We start from the raw sequence: 17,142 nt of genomic DNA on the forward strand, positions 1-17,142 counted from the left end.
ACATGGGATTCTGACGATGCAAGGTTGCAAGACCACAGTAGAATCATTGTCGACATTACGCCCGAATTTCCTTGCCTCGGAGGAGGCTCCGCAACGTCGACATCGTGCACCGGCCTTTGGTCCCTGACGCGGTGACCAAGCCGTGTCCTTTCCTACGACGCGAGATTTCCAATAGCCCATGTCGATGGACATGGTTATTTCCTTGCAGAACCCCAAAGCCCAGCTAGTTCCGACGCCTCTGTCTCTGCATGAGGATATTTCCCCATTCGGCAACATGTTGATGTCGGCGATCGTGGGTGAGTGTCGTGACGAAGGCTAGAGTAAACAGTCGCTGTACGTTAGTAAGCCCCCTCCCCTGTTGGTCCTATGCGGGCCACGAAGCGAATCAAGCCTCATCGGTAGTCGCAGGCGCTGCCATTGGTGGGTTGAGTGCCTACTGAGCGGACCGGGACATATTCGGCGGTGGAACTCCGCCTGGTGCTACCGCCGCCCGCATGGGAGATGCGGAGAGCGTCAATCTCACATCCAGAGCACCCCGGAACTACATGACGATTGACCCCACCAGATCTCGGTATTTGAAAGCTGATGCGTGGGCTTGACTAAGCTTTACAAGAGCGATGTCATCGGGGACCGCAGAAAGGCAGGTAGGTCGGGACGTGTGTAAGTCACACCCGCAGGACTTCATTTCCCTCGGCCCCGCTAACATAAGCACGCAGAAGTGCATACTCGGGACCGTCCTGCCTAGTTGGCGATGGGAAGATGGGGTTCGTTGACATTGGCTTAGCTAATGACCCTGTCAGTGTTTGATAAGGCGCTTTGCTGGCTGATTGAGGATTGCGTCCCGCTCCGCTGTGGGGACACCGGTCCGGGTGCCACGATGTCAGGGTGGAGGCGCCGTTGCCTAAGCCTTCATGGTGCGTGTGTCAGCAACCATCCTGGGCGGGAAGGCGGTTTACCTTTTTCCCAACCTCGGTAGGAAGAATTCAGATCGGAAAACAGGACATGCCGGGCTTTCTCGCTTCCCTCGATGCAAAGTCAAACATCTCTACCTTCGACACTGCTCTCCTTCCTTCATTTTCTCCTCTGTCAGTGCCATTGCACCTAACCACTGGTAGCAAGACCTCTCCGTTGACCTCTTGGAAGAATGGATAAGCGAAGCCTACCTTAGGAAGGGAAGTAAGTCTGTGGTCGAGTCAGATGAAGGTCTGCAACTGTCGTGCAGGTAATTTGCATACCGCGTGATCCTACGCACCACCAGAAGTGAGTCCTCTTGCCCAGTGCCTTGTATACTGAAGATGCACATCATTCCAGAGTCTCTCATCCGATAAGACTTACCAGTGACTCAGATGGTTGTTTGTGAATTGCCAACCCGGGAATCCGGTTGACTTGTCCTACTTCTGTCGGGAGAACAGCGGGAGCAGAACAATAGTGAGAGACCTGGGAGTCTGGTGGGACACAGAGCGTCACTTTTCATCCAAGGTGGTCGATGAAGCTCTATGAACGACAACTCGGGAGGAAACGGAGCGCCGTGACTTGAGGCAACGCGCGCACCCTCTCAAATAGGCGTGTTAAGGAAGTGCGTCGTTGAGTGAGTGGCCAGGCTAATGATCATGATCTCAACGCTCTCCACAACCAAGCTGCTCAAGTCGGAACCATGTGGCTAGCGTTGCCGTGGAAAAGGCCATTGTCGGGAGGCTTCATCCATTAGCTGATTCATCCCATCGGATGGAGTCTGATCCCCATGTTCCAAGATCCGGGTATCGAGACCTGCCGCCGCTTGGTTGCAGCTTGTGACGCGAACCCCCGTCGACGGACAAGAATGCAATGTCTGGTCGGATCCGACCAGAACAATAGTACCGGGACCGTCCTCCATACGGTTACGGCATGTTCGACACGCTCTTTCATTTCGTGATTTCGATTAACAACTTCTATGCAAATGAAGAGGGCTTGCGAAGCTGCAGAAACTGAAACTGGTGCTCCTCGAACGAGATGGTGAGCTCGCCAAGCCTCAACGACGCCTTCAGGAGTTATTGACTTCTGCCCCTTTGTGAGTTGATTTGTTCAACATCACCATGGCAACACGGCACCCTCGAGTTAAGCAAGTGTGGCATCGTCATGGCATCTTCTCATTTGTAATATCTCTTTCCAAAACTTCAACTCCATGCAGTTGGCCAAGTAAAGAAACCTTGCCGCATCCCATGGCCTATGGGTAATGGATTCCGCCTCTTGAGGCGTCAAGAGACTGTATACTGCTGAATCACGGCTACTCCAAACGCCGGACGAAACGAAATGAATGGCCCTCGAGAACAAGAGCAACCAGACGAGGAATAGAAGAGAACCGCCCAACCATCGTTGGCGGGCGTCTCTGCGACGCTGTATCCAGACCCCATGGAAATATTTCTTCTCTGCGAACTCGAGCTGATCAGACGACCGGCTCTGACACAAAAAAAACGCCATACGCCGTCTTTATCGAACATGCAAGCCATCAGCTGCGCAGGGCCTCGAGCCTGTTGCGCATCTGGTCCATCATGGCCTCGGCGTCTTCTTCTTCCTCCTCGGCCTCGACCGGTTTGGGCTCCTGGTGGACCGGTACCGCGGGCATCTGCTCCTTGGGCATACGATCCTTGAGAATCTCCCCGAGGACCTTGTCAACCTCGCCCTCAGCCTCCTCCTCCTCAAACTCGTCCATATCCTCGGGCAGGCTCTCGCCGACCATCTCCTCGATGATGCCGGCTTTCATCAACTCCACGCTCAGCTCCTGCATCGTTCCAGCCAGCTCAGGCAACCGGATCAGGCGATTGACGTCCTTCATCACGCCGACGCTTGCGCGGATGCTGCCCTCGATCTTGCGCACGGCGAAAGCCTCGTTAACCTGCATCTGTACGCTGTTGAGCTGCGCCTTGGACGTGACGAGCCGGTTGCTGGTCTTCCGTGCCCGGATGAGCTCGCGCGCGAAGTCGCGGGCCTCCTTCTGTGCTTGCTTCTGCCTCGTAGGGTCTCGCTGCGCCCGCTTATCGGCCTGAAGGATGAGGTTCTTCGTCTTGGCTTCCACTTGTCTGACTTGGTTGATGTCGCGGTCTAGTTTACGGATGTTGGAACGGATGAGGGCGTTGCATTTCCGCAGCTGGCGAGCATGTTTCCGTTAGCGTCTCACGCCTCGAGTGCGAGTGTCATGATGGGCTCAATGTACCTGCTGCTGCGGGTCAGGCTTGACGAACAACGCTTTGAGCGTCTCCATGATGGGCTTATCGGCACGGAAATGGCCGCAGGTCGTCAATCCACCGACAAAAAGAGGGATATTCGCGTTCAATCGTGGTAGCAGGTGGATGGTTTGTGGATGCGTGTCGGGCTGTCACCAGCCTCGTCTATCTGACAGGATCAATGAGCGCTGCCTTGGGTTGAAAGCGATGTGTCGTCATTCCCTGCTTGCTGCGTCGACTGATACGGCGTGTGGTGGGGGATTATCGTCACGTGGAGAAGGTGATCTATATGCATATAAACAGGTAACCGAATGAGATAGTACTATGTATTTATTGGGCATACGCCGCAAGGAAAACGTCGGCTATTCACGCTTGGCTGGAGGATTATGTCAGCTTTTCGGAGGCGTTCTCCTTCAGCAAGCATAAGATTCAGCTTGGAGGTCGAGCGTCACATCTACAATCGGTGGTAGTGCTGTAAGCACAAGCTCATGCAGTTGGGACAGGCTCATTTGGCATCAACGTGAATCATGCTACGCACTCAGTTCCTCCCCGATCGTACTTCGATGGACGAATCGCGTGTTCCGGACGGGCCGTATTATAGCAAATAAGAGACCCCTGGTGATTAAGGGACTCAGCAGACAAACAGGGGGCCCACGATAATCTCACTGCACCATTAACCAAATCAAAAAAGACAGGACGAAGTCAGTAACATGACAAGCACACTGTTCTTTGGGCCGGGCTGTATGACGAGTCTAGGAAAACGTTGTTGAGAACAGACTTCGGTCTCGGATACAATCCACGGTTCTAGCCCCCTCACAGTAGCTAGCTGACACAAGAAACACAGCAGATGTACGCCCGAGTTTTGTGTCCATTTTCCTACTTGACAGCTCCCAAAATTAAACCAAAACCAAAAACCGACCAGACTTCTTTCCAGCCTCCTACAACCCCACAAAATAGGCCTGAACAGTAATCTGAGTGGATGCTGGCTTTGCCTGCAGCACACTTTCTGAGTGCTTCATGGCAAACGTCAGCAGAGAGGGGGAAACGGGGATCAAGTTACCTGGTTCTGGAGCCAAAGTCCCACACAAATGGAAGTACCTGGCAGCAACTGGAATGGCAGGAAGAGGCGCCAGGTACATCGTAGTACCTGGCACAGGGCATGGCACTGGCATAGAGAGAGGGAGAGACAGAGGGAGAAAGAGGAGGGACGGGATTTCTTGCTGTACGTTCAGCCCTGCCAGGGTCCGGTCCGCAGTAATCCAATCATGGTGCCAGTACTGCCAGCGGTTGGCCGCCTCCGCTTCCCCAGTAGCCCAGTGCTGGTGCAAGCTCTGCAGCACAGGCGCTCTGTGCTCCGGCCGTTTGCCTACCCAAGTACCTAGTGTGGGTTGCCGCCAAATCTTTCGGATTCGAGCGCCTTCTACAATTGCCCGTGATCTCTCCAGGCGGTAACCGACCTCACCACCACCCCCAATCAAGGGCCCCCCCCACCCAGCCTTTTCCAACCCGTAGCCTCACAACCTCCTTCCAGCTTCTCTTCCTTCCCACACTCTGACTACAAACTCTTTCCTTCTGCAACTCAAACAAATCGGTGTCAATTCTTCACACAACTACAGCGTCTCTTGACATCCTTCTTACTTGATCGTCTTGTCATTTGCGACTTGCCTACTTGCGACTCATTTGCGCTCCGCGTAAAAAGAGGACTACCCCTCATCCCCCCGTCATAGCTCCTTACACGACACATCACCATCCAGCAAAATGTCTGCTACCACGTTAACTCCTGAAGGTTCGTGCAAGCTCTAACCCCCTCCCTTATTGTCGCATTGGACAATGCCAACCGCCGTTCCATTATCTCCGACACGAAGTTCTCATTTCCGTTCCCTGCACACCCAGCATCGACATGAGGCGGAACCAGGTTCGAAAGCTAACAGTGCCTCTCTCCAACAGTCCTCTGGGCTCAGCGCTCCAGCACATCTGATGCCTCCAAGAACTTTGTCTACGTGACAATCACAGTCCCCGATGTGCCCGCTTCCAACCTCAAGCTTGACCTCAAGCCCACCGGCCTGTCTTTCAGCGGCCACTCCGACAGCCTGAAGCGCTCGTATGCTGTAGACCTCGAGTTCTACGCCGAGATCGACCCCGCCGAGAGCAAAATCATCCACACCGGCAAGAACGTCGAGCTCAAGCTCCAAAAGAAGGAGCTCAAGGAAGAGTACTGGCCCCGCCTGCTCAAGGAGGCCAAGAAAGTCCACTTCCTTAAGACCGACTTCGACAAGTGGGTCGACGAGGACGAGCAGGACGAGGCAACCGAGGAGGACTTCTCTCAGTTCGGCGGCATGGGTACGTAACCTTGCACCATAGGCCACAGTGCCCCGCGCTGGCGGGTCGCATTATCAACGCCCCTTTCTCCCGAACATCATGAGCTAACACAAAGACCAACAGGCGGCATGCCCGGCATGGGAGGTGCTGGCGGCGACTTCGGTGGCATCGACTTCTCCAAGCTTGGTGGCGGCGGTGGACCCGACTTGGGAGATCTGGAAGACGAAGAGGGCGAGGACGATGACGACATGCCGGCTCTGGAGGGTGAGGACGACGGCAAGGATGACGGCAAGGCCGCTGCTGCCGTCGCCGACGCCAAGGCTGCGGAGAAATAAAGCATTTCTCCCTCTACCCAAAACTCATACCGAGACGGTTTCGCGGCAGTAGTCGGCCTGCATATTCGGCCGCACGAAGACCGTGGATTACGCTCTAGACTAACGACCTGAATGCACTCCCTTTTGAAATCAAACGATGACAAGAAAGATAATTCGTGAAATTTTGGGACTGTTTGCTCCATCCCCGGCGGCGCGAGAGAAACGGAGGAGGGGAGGTGTTCAGCGGATGAGATACCACGATTCTCTTGTTACTGTCTCAATACGATCGTCTGGTTCCTTGTAGGCAGTTGGTGCCCGAGTTTGTTTCAAAAGACGAATTGATCCGACGATTCCGACCATGCATTCTTTTGACTGATGATATCCTGCAATCCTCGTTTTATTGTGCCCCGCTTGTCTTGTCGTCCATGAGTGGGTAGGTAACACAGGGATATACTGAATCATGACGCTACAAATCGCAGTTAGTGTACCACTTTAAAACCTGACAAACACCCACACGGCAGATTGGTCCAAGACCACAACAAGTGGCTTCATAGGAACTTGAATATGCAAATGTGGATTCAACATCGCAGTATCACAAATGTAGACATGTAGAATTGGGGGCCCGGCGCTTTGTGCAATTAAGTCTGTCCTACTGGGGGGGTTCGCTATAATACAAGCCCTGCTATAACCTGGGCGAAGCAGACGAATGGTTGGTAGGTGTTCCTTCTCAATGAGGCTGGAAACACCGTTTTGTAGTGTTTTGGGTTGGTGCTGGAGGGTTGAGTGAGGCAATCTGCAAGCTTGAAAAAACAAGTCATGTCAAAACCGAGGCCATAATCCCGACGCCTCCATGTGCTCGCTCTCCTTCCAGCAGTCTGTAAGAGTGCTCCACAAAGCGCGAAAAGAAAGGGAAAGATCATGGGCATCCCCGCGCAATGTACTTCTTAGGCCTCCTCAAATCCTGGGGTTCCATAGGCGAGCTTGAGATCAAGCTTAACTGCGACGTCCTTACATGATCTCGTCCTCCATAGGGGCATCGCCGCCAGTGGCGGCCGGAGCCGCAGCAGGGGCGGCGGCATTCTCGCCAGCGGGGTTGGCGCTCGACTCAAAGTAGTCAGCCATCTCCGAGTCCAACTCCTCCGCGGTCTTCTTCGTAGGGCGGGTGGTGCGTACGCGGCGCTGGGGCTTCTTGCCACGAGCGCCGGGAGCAGCAGCAGCGCCCTTGTTGGCATTGGCGTTGTTGCGCTTGTCGTTGGCCGCAGACTTGGGCTGGGCTTTAGGCTGACTTTTGACTCGGTCAGTATTGCTTCCTAAGAGTGCATGTTGCATTGACACTTACGTGGTGCGCTCGGCAAGCGACTTCTTAGTGGGCGGAATTACGTTAGCTGCTTGGGAAGCACCAACGACAATCTCGATCTGCATAGAGTTAGACTTGTGTAGAGACGCAGAGCAGAGTAGATCGCACCTTGATGGGACGGTTGTCGACGAGAAGACCGTTCAGCTTCTGAAAGGCCTTGCTAGCGCCATCAGGCTCGCGGAAGGTAATGTTGGCAATGCCGCGACTGACAGAGTTGGGTCCGTAGGAGATTTCCACTCTTTTGATAGGTCCAACTGATGTGATGAAGTACTCCTGAGGGGAAAGTCGATGTTAGTTATCCGCAAGCGTTGGTTTTTTTAGTCACGATCGTCGTCCGAATCCGCGCCGCACTGGGGCAAAAGACCGAGAAATCCAAGTAGTTGAGAGCACGCGAAACGTGACAGCGAGCAGAGCAGTGAGCGTTAGTGCGCGCGTCGGCGTCTAGCCCCCGGAAGTCCACGCATGGGATCGTCTCGTGCTCAGTCGCTATCAAGTCGGAGGGTATCACCCCAAGTCGTAACAGCTGTTGCAGGCCAAACTCGAACCAGGGGGGCCTTCAGACCACACCTAAGATCGTCTTGTGGACTTCAAATTCCACATGAGCACAACCCAAAAGCCCAAGAGATTGGCATTTCGAAAGCAATGAAGCCGAATATCGAAGCCATCATCTATACTGTGCCGATGCTCACTGCTGTGCTCGCTGGGAAAGACTCTAGATCGCATTGTCGTGCTGAGCGAGCAGCATCAGACAAAGCTGATCATGTGGATATGCGTCATAGACAGCCAACATCCCGCGTTTTCAGTCGGCGGTACCATCTGCTCGAGTGCTGACCAGGCTACTCGAGAGGGATACTGTGATCGCGCGACAGGGATGTGCTCAACTTCCGAAGGATTCTGCGCCGTATTTCAGGATCGCAGTATCGTGGAAGGAGTCTTGCGGCGTCTTGGCAAATTCCGGTTGGCAAGTGGCAATGGCCACCCAAAGGTTTGATCTCGCTACGACGCCGGCTGGGAAGGAGGACGGGCGAGAAATGACATGTCGAACAAAGTCCGACAGCTGAAGAGCCTTATCGGCAACATACCTTGATCTGTTGCTCGTTGACATCCTTGGGCTTTGAATATGTTAGTTAGTGTCTGGTAGCCTGACGGGAGAAGATAAACCTACCAAGTTGCTCACGATGACCTTGCTGTCACCAGTGCCTGGCGCAGGCTTGGCAGCGTTGGGCTTGTTTGCGGCCGCACGCGCAGGCTTCGATGTCTTCTGAACACCGCCAACTGGGGCTGCGGCTGCGGGACGACCACCAGTGGATCGTCGCTGGGAGCGGCGACCGGGTCCGCCGGCAGAGCGGCGCTGAGTCGAGAGAATCTCGTCAAGAGACTGGTCGAGCTTGCCAGACATGATGGATGTGGATTTGGAATAGTCGGATGTTTTGATAAAGTGTCTGTGACAAATTCGCTGCAGTGGACTGGCAGCTGGGTCGATGGCGTCTTCTTCCTACTGGTACAGCGAAGAGCGCGATGTGAGGTCAGGTTGTGGCGAAGTAAAAGAATAATTCGACGCGTCGGATGGTTTGCGCGACGATGTAGGTCTTGTGAGAAGTGGTCGGTTTGAAGAAGAAAGTGACGAAGAACACAAAAGCTGCGGATGCGATGCAGCGAGGGAAGGAGAATGCGATCTGTAGAGGTCAAGAGGCCTTGTAGAGTTGGGTTTTGTGAGGGTGGCCCAGGGTTGGAGAAGGAAGGATGCGGAAGGAAGGGGAGGCGGAAACGGAAAGGAGACAGGCCAGTTTTTGCCAGCGGGAAGTGTCGTCTGGCCCTGCGCGAAGCGGCAGGCTGCGGGCGCGCCTGACCAAAACAAGAGGGGCCTGAGGTAAAGACTCCAGTCCTTGGGCGGCGAATAAAAGGCGCTAGTCTGTTTCAGGCTCGAAGACAGGGGTCCACACAAGCTGCTGCCTCCTAGGTACTCGCTCGGCCACATCTCCCTGTCTGTCAATGTTGTTCTATCTCACTGCTCAAGCACGTTCGCTACATTTTCATAGCATCCCTCCGTCCGTTTCCTTCCTGCGCGTGTCTACAGAAATTTTAGCAATAGAAATCAACACGCGGAGTACTAACAGTCCAGAGGGTTACGCCACAGTGACGATGCTGAATTGAAGGTGGAGAGGGGCATTACCCTTTGGCAAGGCGATCTAGTATCCTTCAACCTAAGTCTGGGTAAGGCAATATCAACCAGACAAGGCGAACCATTCTACTCGTAATTGGGTGGAACTGGTGGCCTCAACGGGGTTGGAGTTTTGCAGTACTTTCTTTCGGTTCAAGAGCGACTGCCGAAGCTGCCTAGGCAGCTTCTCCCTGACGCAAAATGTTCGGTCTTGCAAGTCTTCGTTTCTGGCACTTGGCAACGAACCGCATGTCAAATGCAAGCTTAAGGTTGCGTCGAGAACATGCCTGCCCAAGCTGAAGCGAGTCTCGGCCAAAAGGTGGTGCTTGAAAGCTTGAATTGTGTACGTTGGAACGAGGACTTGATGGCCCCTTCCGATTATCTGCCGCTTTCACCGCACATCAAAACGGCTCGGAGCTCTATGAAGCGCGGTGCTGACCTGCGGCAAGAGTCTCTATCGCCGTGTCCGCCATCATTTGTCCCTTCCGATGCCGATTGTGCCCTTGTGTCGCCCACGGCGTGGCACCGTCATGGAGTAATTGCAAACGCTCTGCTTTTTTCATCGTCGGGTATTGTACAGCTGGTCTTCCCCTGGTTATCATTGCCTCAATTCCGTGCAGCTACACGCCTCTTATGACACAGCCTTCGCGGGCTTCGCGGGGCCCGCAGCCTTCGCCGGCAGCTCCTCTTCTTTGTTGACTTCGACATAGTGGTAGAGAATAATCAGAACCATGGCAGCGGAGCCGAGGAAAATTGCGAGGCGGTAGAGATCGTTGTCGGAAATCATGATGGCCTCGGGATCGTTTGCGCAACGGTGCTATGGGTGTCGTGGCAGGTAGGTAGCTCTGAATGTCTGCGACTCGGAGTATGAGCTTGCTGTACTTTCCAATCCCGGTTATAGAATAGCTCGAAAAGATCTCGACTTACATTGTTCTAATGCTGGATCGTTTGGACGTCAGGTTTGGTGAGTTTGAATGCTTCGACGTCGCACATAGAGCTTGAGAAGAGGATGGTGTTGAGCGGAACGGACAACTAGACCACTGGAGCTTTTGGCGCTAGGCCGGCCGCTGTAGTGACTTCCTTGCTTGCTTCCTCCATTTCTATTGCCGTAACCCCGGTCCCCCTTGTCGAGTCTGCTATGCGCTGACACTCCCTCCGCCCCCACCAATGCCAGCCCTTCACGTGACCCGCCCACTGTGCCTTGAACTTCTGACTTCATCCACGCCTCTCCCACTCTTTGCACATTCAGTGTCGACTTTTTTACGTTGCGTCGATCTCAGCGGAACCTGCTAGCCCCCGACCGCTGTCAACCACAGAACAACACAACCTAGACTGAACCCCAGCCGAAGCGGCCATCTCTTCGTCTCGGAAGTTTTCCACTTCAATCCATCAACTTTTCCTGAGTCGCACAACCGATTACCCCGCCAAGATGCCTCCGAAGAAGAATGACAAGGGCGCCGCCAAGAAGCCGGCGGCCGGCAAGGCCCTTGAGGACAAAACCTTTGGTATGAAGAACAAGAAAGGAGGCGCGGCCCAGAAGCAGATTGCCCAACTGCACTCGTCGATGAAGAACGGCGGCAGCGCTGAGCAGAAGCGCAAAGAGGCAGAGAAGGCGCAAAGGGAGAGAGAGAAGAAGGCAGCGGAAGATGCCAAGAGGGAGACCGAGCTGCTCCTGAACAAGCCCGCACAGATTCAAAAGGTGCCTTTCGGTGTCGATCCCAAGACCGTCGTCTGCATCTTCTTCAAGAAGGGCAACTGTGAGAAAGGCAAGAAGTGCAAGTTTTCTCACAATCTCGAAGATGAACGAAAGACGGTAAAGAAGAACTTGTATACGGATACCCGCAAGGAAGAGGAGGAGAAGAAGAAGGCCGAGACATCTGCCGACTGGGACGAGGAGAAGCTCCGTTCGGTTGTCCTCTCCAAGAAGGGCAACCAACAAACCACTACCGACAAGGTCTGCAAGTTCTTTGTCGAGGCCATCGAGGACGGCAAGTACGGATGGTTCTGGGTCTGTCCAAACGGAGGCGACAAGTGCAAATACAAGCATGCTTTGCCACCGGGGTAAGTCAACTGCGGCCAGAGGTGAAGTTGAAGACTAACCAGACTCCCCAGATTCATTCTCAAGACCAAGGAACAACGAGCCGCCGAGAAGGCCTTGTTGGACAAGTCTCCCCTCAAGACCCTTACCCTCGAAGACTTCCTCGAGTCCGAACGACACAAACTTACTGGAACCCTCACACCAGTCACGCCCGAGTCATTCGCCAAGTGGAAGAAGGAACGCTTGGACAAGAAAGCTGCCGAGGAGCAGGCCAAGAAAGCCAAGGAGGCAACTGGTCGTGCACTTTTCGAGAGTGGCAACTGGCGTACAACAGAGGACGACGAGGAGGAAGAGGACGACGACGACGGAGTCTGGAACTTGGAGAAGCTGCGGGCCGAGACCGAGGCTCTTCGCATCAGGAGGGAAGAGGAGCGTCTGCTGGCAATCAACGGCGGCACGCTTCCGCCGGCGGAAACGAACACGGCAGTTGCCGAGGCGTCCGGATCCTGAATTTGCTAACGATGAAGCAATCTTCATGTACTCGCCCGAGGCTGCGAGCATCACCACGAGACAGGCCGATTCGAGCACCTGCATGACCAGGTTCAACCGGCGGCCGCGTGGATGCTACGCCAGGCCACGATGGCGGATTCGTCTACTCTCTCACCCTAAGATCAATGAAGTATGACTACGTTCGCGACGTGCACTGTACCGATCCGAAGATGGGTATATGTGAGGCTATCACTGGGATATCATTTTTGAGGTCTCTAAATACTTAGACGCGCCATGGTTTATGGTGGCGAATCTTCCGTATTACAACGTTGGCATCTCGGCTCGGCTCTTCAAGTCATAGAAAGGCCCTTCCGCTCAGAATTTCTCTACATAGGGTCTGATATCAACCTCTTGGGTAAAGGCAGACCGGTGTTGCGTGTGCAGATGCCAGTAGGTCTCCGCAATCTGGTCGGACTGGTTAGCCAAGGTTCCATGCGGCGAGTATGATCTGGACCTACAGCGTCTGGGGAAATCTTGCCGTCTTCTACGCCATTGTTGGCAACAAAATCCTTGCCCCAAGGTGTGTCGATACCTCCGTCAATGATTGCATGTGATACATGAACGCCCTTGGGTCCAAACTCGCGAGCCAGGGACTGGCCTAGAGCACGAAGGGCGAATTTACCGGCAGCAAACGACCCGAACAAGGCAGAGCCTTTGATGGACGCCGTTGCTCCTGTGATAATCAGTGATGGCGGGTGAGGCGACTCCGGCACCGACTCAAGTAGTAGAGGCAGCGTCTTTTGCGCGAATGTGAAAAATCCCTTTCTATGGCTCCGTGTAAGCAAGTCTCGGTTGTTCCAGGGACCAGACTACGTACGGTGCAGCGTCGAGGCTGGCATCCAGCTCCTCCCTCTTGAGCTCGAGGAACGGCTTCCGGGCGAATCCGCCGTTGACGTTGTATACTGCGGCGGCAAGCTTGCCTCCGGGAAGCTGATTCTTGATCGTCTCGAAGGCGGCATTTACGGCGGCCTCATCCGTAGCGTCGGCGGTGAGGCCGAACGCCTGGCCGCCCGCTTGCTTGATCTCGTCAACGATGGAGTTGTAGCTTTCCGGCTTACGAGCGAGCAAGACGACGGTGTATGCCTTGGAGAAGCGGATAGCTGCTGCGCGGCCTGTAATCGAGTTAGCCCCGGCCGTGCACAGATATATATGAGTAGACTCTGACCTGTTCCGGAGCCGACTCCGGAAATGATGGCGTAGAAGGACTTGGAAGCCATATTCAGATACCAAAGCGAGGAGATGGGGGAAAGGGTTAAGAGGTGGTGATTAATAATCCTTGGAACAAGAGGCAAATATGAAAGTGATCATGGGAATGAAACGAGGGGACGATGACTTTAAATATACATGAGAGAGAGCTTGCATGTACGTGAGATTAGACCATTGGTCGGATCCATGACGGCATTTGCGGAGGGCCGAACGACGTGCACCGATTAATAATGTACCCTCCCGGCTTCCGGCCCAGTCCGAGTGTAATTCTGGGGAACGATTAGAATCAACCTCCATGCTGGCAAAGCGCTTCCCCCCCCCCAGCGTTCAAAGTGCTAGTCATCTTTTTTCATTTCGACAACGGTTATGAGCGTGGCACAATGATGTCAGGTCATATGCAGAGACTTGGGTTGGAACCAGCAGGACAAGGTCGGACGACGGTTGTGTGTTGCACCTGAAGCACCCACACACTCACAATGTCGTCTGGTCAATTCTCAGATACGTATACAGCTAGAATGGAGACGAAGAAAAAAAAGAAAAAAAAAGCAAGAAATCCAAAGCAGATATCAACCTATTCTAGAAATTGCACTGGCTCGCCCGTGGATATGAAGACACTGAGTGAACCTGGCCCGGAATCAGTTGCTGACTGGGGACAGTGGGTAATAGCACCACCGAATACTGAGAAGGTGATTTCCAAGGTGCTATTCAGTTGTCCAATTCATCGGGGCTTCCAATGATGAGACAAAATCCTCGTTGATTTGTGACACTAGATGGGTGAGTCTGCGCCTTCTCATTCAAATTCTGTTGGAGAAAGAGGGCCTGAGATTCGGCCGGCAACACAGACAGAACGGAGCCCCGCTCATAGCCGATCCCTCCCACCCCCTTGGCCGAGTCGCGCCCTATCAACGCGTCGTTAGCTCATCTCGACACTTCAACCTTGACATTCAGACTACCTAACTGCCTTCTCGAACGACAGGGCCAATGAGCTGGTTCTGTTGAAGCTCGTACCCGTTACCTGTACCATCTCTCGGCAAAATCTCAACCTTCTTCACTCCATTGGGCAATGTCAAGTTTCTGAGAAATACAGTCACTAGGTCCTCTGCTTTTTTTTCGTCCGCACTTCACATCGAGCTTGAATCATGCCCCCGCCTATGCCAACGGAGGCCGAGGCGGTCCCATCGTTCAAGGGCTTAGAGAACCCGTCTATACCACGCCAACGTACCCTGGATATGTTTCTGAATCGGTCTGGCACTGGGCCACCACAGCCTTCGCTCCCGCCAGACCCTCAGAAGAGGACATCGACAGCCCAGCCGGCCCCACGATCATCGTTCGCCGTGGTTCTCAACCCAAGCCCAAGAAAGGGCTCAGAGGCGACTCCCGCAAGGACAGTAGAGGACGACGCCGATGACCTGATCACGCCGGACCTGTCTCCCCAATTCAGAAGATTGGCTGCTCAAGCGGCAATGGATGTGAGCCTCGCCAAGCCGGTCTTGCCAGATGCCGCGGCTATCGAATCCGATACAGCTCCTCACGGGGCAACGCTTCCGCCGCCGCCTCGGAAACGTGGCCGGCCAAAGGGTTTCCGTCCAAATCTCACGGGGCAAAAAAATCCACATTGCGAGGCCCCGTCGCCGAGACCGAGAAATCTGCGGCCGGACAGGCCCAAGACCGGCGCCATGTACGCTGGGAAAAGACGAGGACGGCCACCGAAAGCACCATCGCCACAGCCAAGGGCCATCTACGAGGGACTGAACCCACATTTCAACGTCTTCATCTGCGAGTGGAAGGGATGCCAGGCCGAGTTGCACAATTTTGCGACGCTGCAAAAGCATGTCTTCGTAGTCCATGTGAGAAAGGCACCATTCGGGTGTAACTGGGCCAAATGTGCCGAGCAGCAGACGCCTCAAGCGTTCTCCACACCAACACACCTCAAATCTCACTTGCAGGATTTACATATGCTTCCAATCGCCTGGCAGATAGGGGACGGGCCGCAGGTATCGTTCAAACGATATGCTCCCGACGATGGGGCCGAACTCCCGGGCTACCTTTTTGACAAGGCGGGCCACCAGATCACGCCGTCTATCCGGGATCAGAAGGAGGAAGATTTCTACACGTGGCGCAACAACAGGCGAAGGCTCAAGGACCTTTTGCTCCTGCGAGATCAGAATATGCCAAGCGAAGAGGAAGACAACGAAACGGAGCTGAGGGTGAGCGAGGCAGTTGACCATTGAACAGCGGGTCGTGGCCCTGAGTCAGCTTAAGCGGCAATGGATTTGCATCGAAGCGGGGACCATACCAGCAAGAGATACCGGACGGCGAGGTTCAGGAATCCGAAAGGCCAAGCTTCGTGACACAGTTTCGGAGGAAGGTTGGTTGACCGACTGCGCCTCTTCAGGGATAGAAGACGACTGGGGGGCCCGCTGTTAAGAGACGGCCCCTGTACCTTTCGGTTACGGGCTCGGCCGCTGGGGGGGAGAGGCCGTTGGACGGTTTTCCACTTCCCCAGACGGTAGACCAGCATGGATGCTTTGTCAGTACCTCACTTGACGGGTGGCGGATGAGCCGGAGTGTGTTGTGTCCAGGCATGATGACTTTTTGAAAGGGCTGACTTGGCGTTGCGGCTCTTGGTAATCTGGCAGTTCAGGCCACAGCGGGCATCTTACATCATAGGCGGGGATGCGCGGTGATTCGTGGGGGTAGGTTGCTGGACGTTGCATGAGGAGGTGGGTGGAATGACACCTCCGCATCCAGGGGGCCGCTGCTTAGCAAGAAACATATCCCAACCCTCGTTCGCGTTCCAGCACTTTTTAATGCGCCGCGTTTTTCGATGGCCACAATGTGGAAGATGAGTATGACAGGAACGTGATAAACAGACGCTCAACCCAAGGGCTTGGTACTGAGCGCAAGCCCCATGCACCGGGGCCAAAATAAATAGTCGGCGTCGCGCAGGCGATACGAGCTGACCGTTGCATGCCAGAGCACCGCGACGACCATCGCAGAAAAATAAAAATAAAAATAATCCGGCGCGCAATGGCAACCCTTTTCCCGTTTTCCGTAACCTCGAGGTTCCCGTTGTGTCGACGATGTATGTTTTTAGTTTACCCCCCTGTCCTTGAAGAAGAGGCTCGTGCAAAACACCGGCAGAAGGAACAAAGATGGGACGCATATGCAAATGCAAAATGGAGCACAGATGCCTGAAGCACAAAAAAAAAAAAAAAAAGGCTCCCCATTAAAAAAACAAGTAGGGGGCAAAGGCCTTCGTCGCGCTGGTATTCCACGTCAGACCTGCGAACAGGACTCGGCCAATACTTGCAAGGCACTCACTCTCCTTCATCTCAATACAGCAGAAGGAATGGCACCACCGCGATAACGTGTAATCCCCACATACCTACCTACCTACCTGCCTTGCCACGCCGTGCAACCTTGCGCTAGCAACACCAAACTACTTTGGTACACTACACTGCTGCATCAGTAGTGGCAGGCTGTTTTCCTCCCTCAATGTCCTACCACAATTCGGTCCTTTGGCCATCAACACCACACCATCAACCACAAGCCACTGTGCCGGTATCTTGGAGCCCTAGACAAATCCGTCTGCGTGCTAAAAACTAGAAAAATCCTGGGCACGCGGCGCCGTCAACCCGACTCGCCCCTCGCCACCTTCCCTAGTTGGCCGTTGTCCGCTTTCCGACGAACCAAATAGTTGCCCCCGTCTCTCACGTCTGCATTGCATCCCTGGGTCCGTCGGCCGCCGGTCGATGCCGTGCCGCATTGGAAGCACTCTAGAACCGATCTTCAGGTCTATTCTTTTGAACGCATCGATTGATCCTTTCCCTCTCTCCCTCCGTGTGTGTGTGTGTGTGTGTCTATCTCTCTCTCCCCCAGTATGAAACCCCCCATGACAAGATGACCTCAACCGACATCCGCTGTTCGGCCTGTTTCCGCCGCCCTGCAGATGAACGATTCAAAACAAGATCCCGAACCAACCGTCAGATAGTGAA

At 54.3% G+C, this 17,142-nt stretch overlaps 7 protein-coding genes across 7 annotated transcripts; 3 read left to right on the top strand and 4 right to left on the bottom strand.

Moving 5' to 3' along the window:
• Window positions 1-2,485: 2,485 nt before the first annotated feature.
• CH63R_10184 (Snf7 family protein) lies at window positions 2,486-3,238 on the bottom strand (the record flags this gene model as incomplete). Its single annotated transcript, XM_018305158.1, has 2 exons — window positions 2,486-3,124; window positions 3,191-3,238. 2 exons carry the CDS (start codon window positions 3,236-3,238, stop codon window positions 2,486-2,488), a joined length of 687 nt encoding a protein of 228 aa, XP_018154582.1.
• Window positions 3,239-4,958: 1,720 nt separating this feature from the next.
• On the top strand, window positions 4,959-5,854 carry CH63R_10185 (Wos2; the record flags this gene model as incomplete). Its single annotated transcript, XM_018305159.1, has 3 exons — window positions 4,959-4,986; window positions 5,148-5,540; window positions 5,643-5,854. 3 exons carry the CDS (start codon window positions 4,959-4,961, stop codon window positions 5,852-5,854), a joined length of 633 nt encoding a protein of 210 aa, XP_018154583.1.
• Window positions 5,855-6,841: 987 nt separating this feature from the next.
• On the bottom strand, window positions 6,842-7,255 carry CH63R_10186 (RNA recognition domain-containing protein containing protein; the record flags this gene model as incomplete). Its single annotated transcript, XM_018305160.1, has 2 exons — window positions 6,842-7,118; window positions 7,173-7,255. 2 exons carry the CDS (start codon window positions 7,253-7,255, stop codon window positions 6,842-6,844), a joined length of 360 nt encoding a protein of 119 aa, XP_018154584.1.
• Window positions 7,256-8,067: 812 nt separating this feature from the next.
• Window positions 8,068-8,589, bottom strand: CH63R_10187 (RNA recognition domain-containing protein containing protein; the record flags this gene model as incomplete). Its single annotated transcript, XM_018305161.1, has 3 exons — window positions 8,068-8,247; window positions 8,273-8,302; window positions 8,356-8,589. The coding sequence occupies 3 exons, from the start codon at window positions 8,587-8,589 to the stop codon at window positions 8,068-8,070; spliced, it is 444 nt and encodes a 147-aa protein (XP_018154585.1).
• A 2,191-nt stretch (window positions 8,590-10,780) lies between these two features.
• Window positions 10,781-11,899, top strand: CH63R_10188 (CCCH finger dna binding protein; the record flags this gene model as incomplete). The annotated part of the gene is made up of 2 exons (XM_018305162.1): window positions 10,781-11,412; window positions 11,464-11,899. The coding sequence occupies 2 exons, from the start codon at window positions 10,781-10,783 to the stop codon at window positions 11,897-11,899; spliced, it is 1,068 nt and encodes a 355-aa protein (XP_018154586.1).
• Window positions 11,900-12,253: 354 nt separating this feature from the next.
• Window positions 12,254-13,155, bottom strand: CH63R_10189 (Short-chain dehydrogenase; the record flags this gene model as incomplete). The annotated part of the gene is made up of 4 exons (XM_018305163.1): window positions 12,254-12,352; window positions 12,397-12,703; window positions 12,756-13,050; window positions 13,104-13,155. 4 exons carry the CDS (start codon window positions 13,153-13,155, stop codon window positions 12,254-12,256), a joined length of 753 nt encoding a protein of 250 aa, XP_018154587.1.
• A 1,128-nt stretch (window positions 13,156-14,283) lies between these two features.
• Window positions 14,284-15,375, top strand: CH63R_10190 (C2H2 finger domain-containing protein; the record flags this gene model as incomplete). Its single annotated transcript, XM_018305164.1, has 1 exon — window positions 14,284-15,375. The coding sequence occupies one exon, from the start codon at window positions 14,284-14,286 to the stop codon at window positions 15,373-15,375; it is 1,092 nt and encodes a 363-aa protein (XP_018154588.1).
• Between the last annotated feature and the right edge of the window lie 1,767 nt (window positions 15,376-17,142).

Source organism: Colletotrichum higginsianum, assembly GCF_001672515.1.
Source record: "Colletotrichum higginsianum IMI 349063 chromosome 7 map unlocalized unitig_7, whole genome shotgun sequence".
Classification (NCBI taxonomy): domain Eukaryota; kingdom Fungi; phylum Ascomycota; class Sordariomycetes; order Glomerellales; family Glomerellaceae; genus Colletotrichum; species Colletotrichum higginsianum.